The sequence below is a fragment of the Eubalaena glacialis genome, chromosome 7 (genome assembly GCF_028564815.1).
Source record: "Eubalaena glacialis isolate mEubGla1 chromosome 7, mEubGla1.1.hap2.+ XY, whole genome shotgun sequence".
NCBI classification, from domain to species: Eukaryota; Metazoa; Chordata; class Mammalia; order Artiodactyla; family Balaenidae; genus Eubalaena; species Eubalaena glacialis.
Window position 1 is genome coordinate 9,093,692 of NC_083722.1, and position 15,264 is coordinate 9,108,955.

The window sequence follows — 15,264 nt, forward strand, 5'->3', positions numbered from 1 at the left end:
CACACACAGAGACACACACACACAAACACACCCATTTTTATATTTTGACACAAATAGATGTATACTGTATACATTGTTCTGCTCCTTAGGTTTTGTTTTTTGATTTGTTTGTTTTTTTTTTAACTTTGTATCTTGGAAAGCTTTACAGTCTTCAAATTCTTACCCTCCCCCTGTCCCACCAAAAGGAATTAAGAACACCGGAGATCATATTGCTAGAAATCATTATTTATTCTTTTTATTATCCTTTTCAACTTGGGTGTGTACAAACCGGACTCCTAGTGGTAGCTTAGAAATTATTTAATTTCCTCTTGGCTCCAATTATGTCTGGGGGCAGTGACCTTGATTAAAGACCTACTGTGTGCTCGGCCATTAGCTACTTAGCTTCGTTTACTTCCCACTGTTCTATATTGTTTCTGGCTTGTGATTATTATTTGAACTATAACACTAACAATACGTAAAGAATACTTTGGTAATTAGTTTTTTTAATTTTCAGATTGGGCTCCTTCTTTTGTCCTTTTTTTATACTTTTGATTATGAGAGTTTCAAAATGATTACAAATAGAACGGTGTGGTAAACCCCTGCTTACCTATCATCCAGTTTAGCAGTTCACACCTGATAGCCAGTCTGGTTTCCTTGCCTCCTCTGGGCACGTCCCCTCCCATAGTGTTTTGAGACCTCAGATATAGCATTTCATTGATATGTTTTTATTATATAAGCTCTGAAAGACAAGGAGTATTTTTTTCACATAATCACAATACATTTATGAAACTGAAGAAAAGTATTTCCTTAATATGATCAGTTATCCTGTCTGTGTTTAAATTTCCAGTTCTCTGCAGTGATACAATTTTTTAAACATTTTGTTAGAATCGGGGCAAATAAGGTCCACATATTCTGTAGTTTGATATGTCTTTGTTTCTTTGATCTATAGGTACCATTTCCAGTTCTCTCTTTCTTTGCAGATTATTTGTCAAAGAAACCAGGTTTTTCGTCTTGTGGAATTTTTCATTATTGGTTCATTCTTAAATGGTCAAATATATAAATAGATTTCTTTAAGAATTGTTTTAACTGGTGGCTTTAAGTTTCCAGATATTCTTTAGGTATCATCAGATTATATTTGAACATGCATTTGTTGGCTAACATCACTCTATTTATGGCTTTCTTTAGGGCTTTCAACCTACATTTGTAGATTTGAAATATAGAATGCCCTTTGAAATAAAAATTCACAAGAAAAAATAAGACAAAATAGATAAAATTAAAGACAACTATGAGAGGTGCCCATAGCTATGCATCAGATAATGACTGTATTTTGTCTGCTAAATTTGTGGGAGGGGCTCAAGGAAGAATGTGGATTTCTACATTCATGGATCCCTAGTTGCTATTCATCAATGCTTTTATTTGTCCTTAATATTGGTCGGTTCTTCCATTCCCATCAGTAACTCTAATTTTTACCGGTCTCTAAGACCCCTTAACATAAACGCTAAACTCCTTTTTCTTTGTAGACAACCATGCCTCTTACCTCAATGAAATTGTGAAAGTTGGATATGAACTCCCTCTAACTCATCCTTCTCATCAGCAGACTTTACCCAACACATCCTTCTCCTTCTCTTCCCTCTGACCTCAGGGAATCGCCCTGGGTGTTTCCCTATTCAGAACCAGCCCTCCGCCCAGACTTGACGCTGGCCCCCGCTTTCTTCAGTGCCTTGCCCTTCACATCCCACACTCTCGCCTGTATCTTTACTCCCTTTTTATTGGTTTCTTCCCTTGGGTTTATAAACATCTTTGAAAAACACATCAAATTAGACAACCCACCCTTGACCCTGTGTTTCTCTCTGGCCCCCAAATTCACTCTCTTGTTTTTTGCTGAGTGTTTTGAAAGACAGTTCTGCTCTATTCTCTCCTCCGCCTCCTGTCCCATCACTTTCTCAGCCCTCTGCCCTCCGCCCTCTCATTCCACTGCAGGCTCTGGGAAGCATCACCAGGACCTCTTAATTGCTCAATCCAGTGGAAGCTTTTTCAATCTTTATCAGTTGCATCATCTACTGATTTGATAATGAAACACTGTTTTCTTGACTTATGTGGCCAAATTGTTTCTGGTTCTCCTAATTTTTTTTCAGCCATTCTTTTCCTTTCTTTTCTTTTCTTTTCTTTTTTTTTTTTTTTTTTGTCTTTTTCTTGGGTTTCTCTACTTCTCATCCCAAGGATTCTTAACTGGAGGGTAGGTGGCCCATTAAAACCACTTGGCAAAGCTTTCAAAACTTATACAATCTGGGCCACCATTCCTGTAGTTTCTGATTCAGTAGGTCCTTCTAGAAGCCTATAATATAGTTGTTCTTTGATATTCTATTATATGAAGGTACCATAATTTACTTAACCATTTCTCAAGTATTCAACACATATTTATTGAGCATCTACTATATTCTCGGTGTCATCGGTTATTTAGGTTTTTTTCTGTTATGAAAAGTACTCTGATGAATAGCCTTTGTTCCACTCCTTTCATAGCCTCAGTCTAGATTTCCAATAGTTGAATCAATATATTAAAATACAGAGATGGGTTTCAAGGATCTTGATGCCTATGGCCAAATTACTTCATAGAATAGTTATATTTTTGCTTCCACCTACCCTGTGGTATGGTTTTAGCAACCAGTTATGTAAGACGGTAGCTCTCAGATCCTGTGTGTTTAGACCTGTTGTCTCCGGATTTATGCTGCAAACTGCTGGGAGTGCCTGACTCTGTCTTGTTTTTTGCGTCTTTGCCTCTCCAGCCTCCTCATGCTCCCCTCCCTGAATTTCCTCCTCCTCTAGACAAGATCTCTCCTTTTCTTCTCTGCGTATTCAGCCAATGTATCATTTCTTCCATGAAGGTGTTGCAGGACCAGTCTTCCTATTTCCGAGACAGCGGCATTCACACCCTTCAGTGTTCCCCTAATACCCCATGGACTTAGTCACACAGTTACCGCGTGTAGAGGGATTGCTCATTTACTTCTATAAGTTCCTACCTGTAAGATTATTCATCTTTGTGTATCCTTAGTGCTAGCCCACAGGAGCTAATAAATATATTCTGAACTGAATGAACCAGTCACTATATTAATGTATTTATGTTTTAGAAACTACCCAGAGTCTTTCATATGATCTGGAAATTTGGAATTTAAAACCTATAGCCAGCTGACATTTTTAAAAAAAATAATTTGATCGCATTTTTAGAGTTTTTAGTTTTTATTAAATTTAAATAATATTTATTTTTATATTAAAATATTTATTATAGATAATTTAGTAATTGAAGAAAATAGAAATAACATTAAAACTGTTAATATTCTACCCTCAGATAATCATTACATTTGAGCCTGTTTCTTTATAGATCTGTGTGTGTATGTATATGTGTATGTACATCTATGTGGCACAAAATGTTTTTATGTAATACACTTTGAGCATTTTTTCTGTCAATAAGTCTTTTTAAAACATTTTTAATGGCTAAATAATATTCTATTGTATGGAAGTACCATAGTTCTTTAACTAGTCCTTTATTGTTTTACATGTAAAATTGTCCGCAAGTAATTGTTAATTTAACATAAATGCTACCGTAAATACAGCAATAGCGATTCCTTTATTGAACAAGTATGTGTTGAGGCTCTAGTGATCTAAGCACTTATGCACTCTGTTGAATAAGATATAGTTTTAATGAAGAAAGCGGGTGAGCATGCAGGCTCTCGGAATATCCCGTGATGAATGCTGCTCTGGGCCTTAGAACACTGTGCTGGGGGCGCAGACCAGGGCCTGGGGGAAGGGTCAGGGAAGGCTTCCTAAAGGAAGTGATAGGTTATTGGCTAATTTCTCTGTTTTAGGGTGTTTATTAGAATACCACTTCATTAATATGATGAAGCATATCCTTTTTTATTTATTGTGGAGGGTATTTTGTTTTGTTTTTGTTTACACTAGAGATAGGTGTTTTAATCAAGTACATTTTGGACATTATTTAAATTACCTTCCCCTCACCCCCGTCCTGTTACAAATGATAATAACATGCTTCCTAATACTGAAATGTCTTTGCATGCTTATTGTACACCCTACTTGGACGTGGCTTTCTAATTTTGGAATGTACTTCTGGATGTAGATTGTTACATCCATATTCATTTGTGAGGCTTGTATGGAGTGTTGATTCTTCTGCCCCTTCAGTCACATTTTGATATCAGGGTTATAGCAGCTTTTAAAAATGATTTAGAACACCTTTTGTGTTAGCTTGTGCTCTGGGACAGTTTAGGAAATGCTTTATTCTTCAAAATTGGTAAGAATTTGATAATAAAACTATCTTGGCCTTTAACCTCTAAAAAAGTAATTCTGCGTTATTCTCTGGTAACTTTCTCAATCATCCCTTGTTATTCTAGTTGAGTTTTTCTCTTTCTGGATCAAGTTGAGTAATTTTATTTTTTTCTAGAATTTTTACTAGTAAATCACAGTTTTCAAATTCATTAGTGCCGAGTTGAGTCTCCTTTTTTTTTTTTTTTTTACTTATTTCAAGCAATATTTTTCAGTTTGAAATATTACTAGTCTAGACTATCATTTTGGGCATTATTGTAGAGTCTGACTCCCTGAAAGACATAGGTCTAGAGATAGGAAAGATGTGTAACTTACAGGTTAAAACGTGTTACTTACAAAGGTAGGTTTCCTTAGCTGATTTAGTAGTGAACACTGGGGTCATGGTTTAGACGACCATGCATACGTGGTTATGGGTATTGGATGCATTTTTAACATTACATCATTGTCATATATTTAGTCGTATTGAAATAGCTCTAGCAGTTACCAGTGAGAATAGGGAGCTTGTACTGACGTGTGATGAGGGACATGGGAGTTAGGCTTATTCAGTAGTAAAAATAGTGAAGTCACATATGGTGATCTTTTTTCAATCAGATGGTATCTCTTTCAGTAAATAGAGGTGCCTTTTACAGTTCTTTAGGATCTACTTCATAAAATTTACTGTTAGTGTTTCCACTTTATGTTTTTAGGGCTCAGTGAAGAAGGAGAGCCTCTAGGTGTCAGAGCAGAAGTTATGGGTGCCTATCAGAACAGCAGGAGAGAAGGATGAGCTACTAGAATTAGGGTAGAGATCACTTAACTCCTTGATAATCTAATGGAGTGATAAATAGTTGATTCAGGTGCTTTCAGTGCACTGATGCAATTTCCCAAATGTAGAAATCATTTATAACATTAAGGAAGATAAAACGCCAGGCTCTTACATGAAACCACCTAATGCCAGTTTCAGTTTGTGTGCAGATACTCCTTTTTCCCTTTTTCAGAATGCACCCGTGCTTCTGTGTGTCACTTGGCAGGTTATCGTCAGCATTTTTAAGACCAGTAAATCACTCAGTCCGCCTTACTGTCGTTGTTACTAATGATCACCAGATACATAGCTGTGGAGAGACGGATCCTACATGCAGGGGTGGTGGCACAGAGAAGGAAGCAGTGGCTCTGAGGAGGGTGTCAGAGCAGGTTTCCTGGAGGAGGTGACATCCTGAAGGGATGGGGTGGGAGGGCAGCTAGCTGGAGGAGTCTCAGGGACCCGAGGGAGCCTGCGCAAGGGCGTGGCTGGAGCTGCAGAGGAGGGAGTGGGATGACAGAGACCTGTGTTCACTGCACAGGGGATCAGGCTTTATATTTACCATCAAACTGATGTTAAAATGCTTGTTTAAGAGGTAGAATAATCCGTAAGCTCCTCCAGGGGAGCCATTCTTTTAGCTTTGTATTTCTGGTTCTTCCTTTTGTACCTGACACCAGGTGGACATTCAGTGCAATATAAAACCCTCGGCAGTTGTTGAACGAAATCCTAACAATTTAATGGGTTGGTCCCCAAAGCTATGATGTATGTCCTGAGTCGCAGGGCTCTTGAGGAGTGGTGTCGAGGATCTGAGATGGTACAGGAGACCCATTGCCCCCGCTTCACCGCAGGGTGAAAAGGGTCAGAGAGCAGGCGCTTGCTGTGAGCTCTCATTTGAAGATTGCTTTATTTTTCTAAATGATTTGTTTTTAATTATCTAGTCTTCTTCCCAGAACCCCAAAAGAACGGTGGTTTCCTAAGGGCTCCAGGACTTTTTTTTTTTTTTTGGCTCAGTGGTTTCAGATTATGCTTCACAAATCAACATTTTTTTCTTTATTTACAATTATTTACCTATGATGAAAACAAAATGTTTTGCATTGTTTTCTTGTACAAACAAAAGTTTTAAAATATGTAAGGCATTAAAGAAGATTGTTCATAGCCTTTACCGTTAACAAATAGTTTCTGTGCTTTACCAGAGAAGAAAAACTGTAAGAAGGTGTACATTTTTAATAGTTGCAGAACCAAAATCTAACCTACACTGTCAGTACCCTTCCTCTCAGCCTGCCACTCTTTCAGCCATGGGCCCTTCTGGATCTTAGGGACAATTATGGATCAATTCATGTGTTGCTGGGATCTTTTCCAGGTAACAACTCCAAGTGTATTTAGTAAAAACTTAATTAATTAGAATTACATCTTAATTTAAATACGGTAAGAACTCATTACAGTAAGAATATGTTACTTATTTTAGACTTACCACTGGTGTGAATGTCAATTTTGCATGTATATCTGTTTTTATTTTTAGGCAACAGAGAAACTACTGTTTATTTCTGAATGTGTAGTCTTTGTGAAATTATTACCTCAGATAACAGTGACACTGGGGAGGGCATGATGGAAGATGTCTCAGAATCTGAGATCCCATTATAAACCGCACGCACCCCCCTGCCAATCAGGGCTTACGATGAGATATGTCCTGGCTGGGAAGTGTTGCCCTTGGTTGAGAACTGCTCTTTCTATCAGTGAGTGTCAAGCTGCAGGTTTGCTCCAGCAGTGGGTTGTGAAATCAGTGTATTTGAGCAAGGCAGCATTTTTCATTTTTACTAGGAAAGGATAGAAATTAGAGTGTGGGTAAGTCGGTTTCTGAATTATGTATACGCATAATATATATAGATACACATGTGTAATTGGTTGGAATGTAAAAATATCTTTCTTACTCTGGATCATAGTGAAAAAAATGATAAATGTTGCTTTTAAATACTAGTAAATTGCCTTGTCTGAACCAATTAAGAGCATATAATAAATGAGTACTTTCTCTGTAGTTTTTGACAGTGTCTTTAAAACATCATATTTTACCAGGAGAATTATAAAACATAGGTTAACTATAAACAGGACTTTTTCTAAAAATTGAGGCAAAATCTTACAATGGCTATTATAAGCTCTCTCACTGAAGGTTGTATTTACCTATTGAACTGGAGCTCCAGGTAAAGGCATTTAAGTAGATGCCTATACCTAACACACTAGATATCCTAAATCTACTGATTTATACACAAATGTAAATTGAGGTCATTTTTGCAAGAATTTGTTATGTTAAAGTACAAACAGAAGGTGGCCAAACCTCAATATACTAAATAGAAGCTATTCTTTAAATACATGTCAAGTCATGAGTTTTTGCTGCCTTGAGCCCCAGTTGGTTCTATTAATAAAAAGTTGTTTTATTCTATAATGCCAAATTATGTGTGCATAAACTCTTAAACACAGTCATTACTACTATGAATATATATAATATATATGTATATATTATTTATGGTTCTCAAGTTTGGACAAACTGCTGGCATAGAAATAATAGTGCTTTTCATTTTTATGTTTCTCAGAGACTGTATATTTAATATTTATTTACATTTTGAATGTCTCCAATGTACTTAGTACATTTTATTTTTTGAAAAAGTGGGCCTTGTCTTTTTGTTACTTGTATTAATACAGATTTCATCCATACATTTGGAATTCTCCTTTTGAAGTAAAAGTACTGCTAAGTGCAGGATCTACTTTCTGCATTTAATAAGGGTTTTGTTTTTTTTTTCAGTACTGTTTCCAATTTCACTCATCATTTCATGAGAAATAACTAAAGTTTGTAAATGAGAAAAAATTGTATTATTTCCAAAGATTGTCTCTTCTCCCCTCAAATCTTATCCTGGACCTGGTAATTAGCAGGAAGCCAATAGGACATTGCTGTGGGGAGTGCGTTTGTCAGGACGAAGATGTAGTTACGATTAACCATTGCTTGTTTCCTTTATTCTAAGGCTCCCCCTCCCCCTTGATATGGCAGGCTGGATGGATCGATAGGCAACTGAAAGAAGTTTGATCAGTAAATCGAAGGTTCTGTGGATTTCTGGCTTTTCTGGAAAGGCTGATGGGGAAAAGGCAGATAGAACCAGAGCTTGAAGGGCCTATGGTGGGATCTGTGCCCTATTTAGTTGGGGAAGGATGCCATTTTGGAGGCTGCATCTTCCATGGCCAGTGGAGAGAATTTTGGGAGCTGCTGGTGGACGCTGGGAGGCATGAATGGCTGACATACCAATATTTTGAAAGCGTTTAAACTATACGCCAAGGGACTATCTAAAAGGTTGCATAATTATGGTTACTGTATTCATTTCAGTACAAAATAGTACCCTAGGAATTTTATTACTTTTACCATTATAATTAGCACTTAGACCACTGTATTAAATTTGGAATTGGTTGCTGTCATAATCATCAAATATGTATATCCTTATAAAATTTAAATTAATTGTTACCAAAGTAGAACATGTGCTTACTTACAAAATCGAATTGTGCTCAAAGCTCACATGGGAGACCTACAGGCTCTGGGCCCACGTGCCTCCCTCTCCCATCCACTCCTGAGGCAGCCATCCCAACTGTTCGTTAGTTATTGCTTCTTTCAAAACTGCGTGCATATATAGCACTTCCGTAGTCATTAGTTTTATCTGGTATCTTTAATGCAGTGTTCTACCCTCACACTTCATGGGTAACTACTCTGTAATCAGGGGTTAGCAAAAGTGATGGGTATTGTGTTGCTGCTCTTCAGCCCATCATTTCATTCATTTTTCCATCCTTTCTTTTATTTCTTCCATGTTTGGCTTAGGTCTGAGGCCATCTGTGAACTTTGCTTAGACTTGTTTCTAAGCCAGTAGGCATTTGCTCTATCTCTCTAATAAAATCTGTGTGTCTTCATAAAGAAAGTATTATGTTTACATACTTTTATTAATCAGCTAAACATTTTTAAACTATGGTTCAGTATTTAAAATGCACGAATTACTTGCATTGTGGAAACAATTGGAAGTAGTCCTTGTGACTAAGACATAATTAAAATTATAAGTATAATTTTTAAAAGGACTTTATTATTACTTTGACAGTTTACACATATTTGTTTCAAATAATTCATTCAACAAATATTTATTACTATGTATCAGGTACTGTTTATAAGTAATATATTTGTTTTACTGTATTCTTATGTGTGTATGATGAATTGACTTATAATTTTTTGTTGCTGTTTTTCTTAGACAAAATTGAAGAAGCACAAAAAGAACTCAATGGGGCAGAAGTGTCAAAAAAAGGTAAATTAAAATCAACCCCAGTATAGGCTTTATTCTTGCAGAGATTCCTGTATAAATATCTTACTATTGCAACCTCTCTAAATGAATCAGTGTAAACATATCCCAAAGTTAAAAATCACCTTAAACTGATTGATACCTAAAAGTCTATGGACTTTGCTTTATGAAATGTTTTAACTGCATAGCATATTCTGTAACTGTTTCCCACATATTACTATTTTGCTGGTGGGAATATGAAAGATTGTTGCAGCTTTTCTGAAAGTCCTGTTTGGGAGACTGTCCCATAGCAATCAAGTTACCAGTATAATGGGTACTGATGGTACTGTGTTCACATATGTGTGTGCATATGTGTGTTCACGTGGTGCAGTATTCTTTCTGAAATGACAAAAACCTAAGACAACTAAAATAACCCAAATGTTAGTCATTGCGGGAATAATTGCATCAATTGTAGTACCTTCATATTTTGGGATGTTATGCAGCTTTTAAAAAATGTTAATTATTTCAGTTGACTGTGGTGATTTGTTGCAATGGTGAGAAAAGGAGCAGAGGAAGGTGATTAACTTTTATTTATCTGGATTTTGTTCTTTCACTTGTTATAATGGGTAAATTTTGTGTAAAGAATAAGAAGCTTAAAAGCAAAAATTGGTTTTCATCACAGAAAGCATGCTGATTATTTTCCCAGGTAATATGAAAAAATGCTTTCGATGTACAACAGCCTGTGGGAGGGGAGGAAGAAAGGAAGGTGGGTAGAGTTCCAACACTCTCTGTTAATGCGTAAAATTGAATAGAAGGATCTACGGTTCTCTTTATGGCATTTAGATTTCATGATTTATTATTGCTTTATCCTTGTTGTATCTTCTAATTACAGTGGGATATTTTGGCAGAGTAATTTAGCTACATAGGATTCCAATGGAAAGTCTTTTTTTTAAATCTAGTTAGGTTCCTAACTAGGTATCGTTAGTGGAAATAATTTCCGGTTGTCCAGCTTCTCTATCCCTTGGACCAGCCTGTGAAGTCTCCAGGGTTGTTTGGGGTTGGTCTGAGTAGTGACGCTGTGATGCACGGACACCTTAAAGTGTCTTCCTTCTTTTTTCTCTCCCCTCACCCACCATGGGATCTCTGGGAGGCCCATATCAAATATGACCCTTTAATGACACTCTTGCAGAAACACAAGTCTAAGAAGAGCAGAGAAGTCACCACAGCCACACCGTTCCTTTGAAAGGTTGACTAAATATCCCTTCCCACATTGCTGAAATCATGAAGCATTTGAGACACTCAGGCTATAAGAACCTAACAATTTAAAGTTCTTTGTCATGGTCAATCTTTTCCGCATCTACTGATGGTTTAGAGCTGCTTCAGTTAGGAAAATAAATGTGTTCTTGTCTTCCTTTTCCCTCTTTCCTACCCCTGTGGCAAAGAGCTTTAAAAACCATGAACTAAATGTCTGACAGGAAGGAGGAAATGGAACAGAGAATCTAGAAAAAGAAATTGGATAATGAGGTTGAAAATAGTCCAGTGGGCTGCATTTGGCAGGCTACACTTATTTAAGACCTAGGATGAATACCAAGTGAGCAGTGTTCTGCGCAATTCACTGCCTAGAATTTCTACTCAGCTTTCATTTTTACATACGCATTCTGGGCAAATTAAAAATAAAATAGTTTTCCTCCAAAATATAATTGAGGAGTAACATCAGTTCGTCTTTAACAACCTGAGATAAAAATTTTGAGTAATAAACGTCTTGAGATTTCTCAGATCTTTGCTTGCTGAGCTGTCTGTTTGATGAAAGGAAATTCATTTCTTCTTTTGAAGAATATACTTTAAAAATTTAGAGTTATTTATTGTTTTTATTGATTAAGATAAGTCATCTAGAATAGACCACTTTTCCACTATTTTTTCCAACATGCTTTTGGTTATTTCCCCTGAAATTTTAACTTTTTCTACATCTGCCTTTTTTTCTACATTGCTCATGTTTCTAAGGCTTCATCTCCATTGAAGATGCTGTGGTCCTTAACCTATTCAAGGTTCTTTCTCCCCCTCTTCTTTTTTTAACCATTAGGACAAGTAACTAATTTATCTTCAGAAGCATTTAGCATACCAGTAGGCTCTTAAGGAAAACAAACCTTGCTTATTGGTAGATTAAAAAAGATGTCTTTCCTGTTTTCTAACATTTTAAGGAAGGATTCATCTGTTTAGTATAAGGTGGCAAAGAAACTGACTTGGCTCGTTATACACCAATAGAATAAAGAAGTGCACTAAATTATGGTAATATTTTTTTTTATTCTTTCTCTCTCTTATGAATGAAAGTCAGATGACTAGAATGTGATTTATTTTGATTGTAACCAATTTGGGGATAAATATAGCGTGCAACATTCATACAATTCTCTATAATGTCTTTATTTTCTTCCTTACAGCACTATTTACTTGGTCTTAACATCCACTGTGCTTGACACTATTTCTAAAATTATTGTACGAGATTTAAATAAAATAAATAGTGAATGTCACAGATGTAGTGATGAATATGTATGAAATAAACTGGGAAGAAATAAATAGATCAGTTAGGAAAGCTTTTATATGCTGTCTCATGAATAAACTTTAATTTTAATACTTTGTTTTAAATTTTTATCACACAATATTTGACACATAAAATAATATATATAAGTATATGTAATATATATTATTACATATGTAATATGTAATATCATATATTATCACATATATTATTATATATATAATGTGTAATATATATTATCATGTACATTTAGTACATAATACTTAGTATATGTAATATGCATTATTATAAATCATAAGAATAACATGGTAATCTTTGATTCCAATACCCAATTTAAGAACTGGCACATTGCTAATGTGTACTGTTGTATCAACCTACATGCTAGTCTCCATTTCATCCCACTATCTGCTTGGTAGAGATATTTAACTGTTCTTAAGTTTACATCATCATTTTAGTGCTTCTTAAAAATAATTGTGTATTCTCAAACAATATCCTTTTAGTTTTGTCTGAGTTTGAGCTTTAAAAATAAAATTATATTATTTGCAGTTGGAAAAATTTCATTCTTTTTTATGGCTTAGTGGTATTCCATTCTGTGTATATATATATTCCACATCTTCTTTATCCATTCATCTGTTGATGGACACTTAGGTTGCTTCCATACCTTGGTAATTGTAAATAATGATGCTATGAACATTGGGGTACATGTATCTTTTCAAATTAGTGTTTTTGGTTTTTTGGATATATACCCAGGAGTGGAATTGCTGGGTCATATGGTAGTTCTATTTTCAGTTTTTTGAGAAACCTCTGTATTGTTTTCCACAGTGGCTGCACCAATTTACATTCCCACCAACAGTGTACAAGCGTTCCCTTTTTTCCACATCTTCACCAATATTTGTTATTTGTGTTCTTTTTGATGATAACCATTCTGATGGGTGTGAAGTGATACCTCATTGTGGTTCTGATTTGCATTTCCCTGATGATTAGTCATGTTGAGCATCTTTTCACGTGCCTGTTGGCCATCTGCATTTCCTCTTTGGGAAAATGTCTATTCAGTTCTTCTGCCCCATTTTTTAATCAGGTTTTTTTTTTTGATGTTGAGTTGTATGAGCTGTTTATGTATGCTGGATATTAATCCCTTATAGGTCACATCATTTGCAAATATTTTCTCCCATTCAGTTGGTTGTCTTTTCATTTTGTTGATGGTTTCCTTTGCTGTGCAAAAGCTGTTAAGTTTAATTAGGTCCCATTTGCTTATTTTTACTTTTATTTCCTTTACTTTAGGAGATGGATCCAAAAAAAAATACTGCTGTGATTTATGAAAAAAAGTGTTTTGCCTATGTTTTCCTCTAGGAGTTTTGTAGTATCCAGTCTTACATTTAGGTCTTTAATCCATTCAGAGTTTATTTTTGTATATGGTATTAGAGAATGTTCTAATTTCACTCTTTTACATGTAGCTGTCCAGTTTTCTCAGCACCACTTATTGCAGAGACTGTCTTTTCTCCAGTGTATATTCTTGACTCCTTTGTCATAGATTAATTGACCAAGTCAGTGTATTTAATAATATGAGATTATTCGAGTTTTCTTTTTTCTCTTCAGATATTTTTCTTATAATTTATCCATTTTATTAACTATTCACATTTATTGGCAAAAAGTCATTCATGGTATTCTCTTACTTTCTCTCATTGCTGCTGGATCTGTAGTTGTGTCTCCATTTTCTCACTGTCAATATTGTGCATTTGTGCCTTTTCTCTCTGTCTTGATTAGTCTTGCCAGAGGTTTGTCTGTTTCACTCCCCTTTTATTGTACCAACTTCTGAGTTTCTTGATATTCTCTTGTATCATACTTTCCCATTTCATTACATTTTGCTCTTTATTATCTCTTCCTCTTTTTTGAGCTTATTCTGTTATGAAATTTCTTAAATTGGAAACTGGGCTTATTCATTCTTAAGTCTATTCTTTCCTGTTAGAATCATTTAAAGCTATTGATTTCCTTGTAGACCTAGCTTTAGCTATATTAAACGTGACTTCATGTTTGCTACTTTCATTAATTTCTGTGCTGGTTTCTTCTTTCACTCTCTTGATAGAATTTTTTTCCCTTGGGGATGGTTGGGGATTTTATTTATTTTTTTGTTAGTGATTTCTGACTTAATTGCATTGTTATGTTAATTTTAAAACCAGTTTGTATTTCTAAAATAATTTGCTTTCTGTTTCTGAATACAGTATAGTCAAAAGTTTCAGGGAATGTTCTATAAAAATGCTCCTAGAATTTATGTTAGAAATTTAGAATTCAGCGGTTTACAGATAAATTCACCATTTTACAAAGATGGAAAAGCTGAAGTTGAAAACTGTTAAATAACCTTATCCCAGGGACTGCGTCCAGAAAGTGGCGTGAGGACTTTTCACGTCTGTGCTGTTCTAATATTATTCTGCATCGTAACTGGGTGAGAGCTGTATTCTAGTGATAGTTGAATCTGTAGTACAGTTAGTCCTGTTCTAAATTAAGCCTTTGAGTAAAGAGATCCCCTTTTAAAAAAATATTGTAATGATTCAGGAAAAAATAGGAGTCAAACAATGGGTATAGAAAAAGGTGGAGATTTTAGGTCAGCTTGCATTGGGATTTTTCATATTATTCTGTCTCAAACAGCAAAATCCTGAAATCACCACCATAATACCTATAGTTTCCTTTCAGCAGCCATCACTCTGAAATTATGTACTCTAGCCACCAGAAAATTTTTATTTAAAAAATAATTTCAGTTAATCATCTATTTTACCATGTATATGAGAGTAATGGGTCCTAAGGATATAAGCAGTTTATGGCTTAAGAAATACATTAAGGAATCTGTCCTGCTGAAATAACTCTGTGATATTCAGACTTGCTCCAAGGAGTCACCTGACAAGTAGGATTTTTGTTAACATAGGCATAATGAATGGCCTGGAATTACCCTCGTTATCTGGGGAAGCTTGAGGGAAGTTAGGTTCCTATGTAAAACTAGATTGAGTAATTCAGAAGTGAGTGTGACAGACTAATGAGCAAAAAACTAGATTGTGAACTCTAATTAGTGGGTAAATATGAAAGCCAGAGAGTTTGCTCACCTACTTTCCTAAATTTTTTTAAGCTCCTTATAATATGAATAAGTCTGCAAGGAGTGAAAAATACTCCCCCTTGTTTTTTTCTTTTTTAAATAGCACATGTGATATTAAAAAAAAAGAAATGAAGGTTCATTTGGAATAGTATTTTATGTTAATAAGGTTATGCTTTAATGCCAGTGACATTCTCTTCCTTAAGAATTCTGCTAAGTATACTTAAGAAAATACGAGAGCATATTCCTATAATTAGGGATGATGAAG

At 35.3% G+C, this 15,264-nt stretch overlaps 1 protein-coding gene across 9 annotated transcripts in view; it reads left to right on the top strand.

Moving 5' to 3' along the window:
* HIVEP1 (HIVEP zinc finger 1) overlaps positions 1–15,264 on the top strand; it is a 142,925-nt gene that overhangs the window by 64,417 nt on the left and 63,244 nt on the right. For 8 of the 9 annotated variants that reach the window (XM_061195724.1, XM_061195723.1, XM_061195718.1 and 5 more), the window contains one exon: positions 9,358–9,411. The exons of the other annotated variant lie outside the window; for it this stretch is intronic. In XM_061195724.1, the coding sequence (XP_061051707.1) occupies positions 9,358–9,411 (54 nt within the window). The remainder of the gene's footprint in view (positions 1–9,357; positions 9,412–15,264) is intronic. 9 annotated transcript variants of the gene reach the window in all.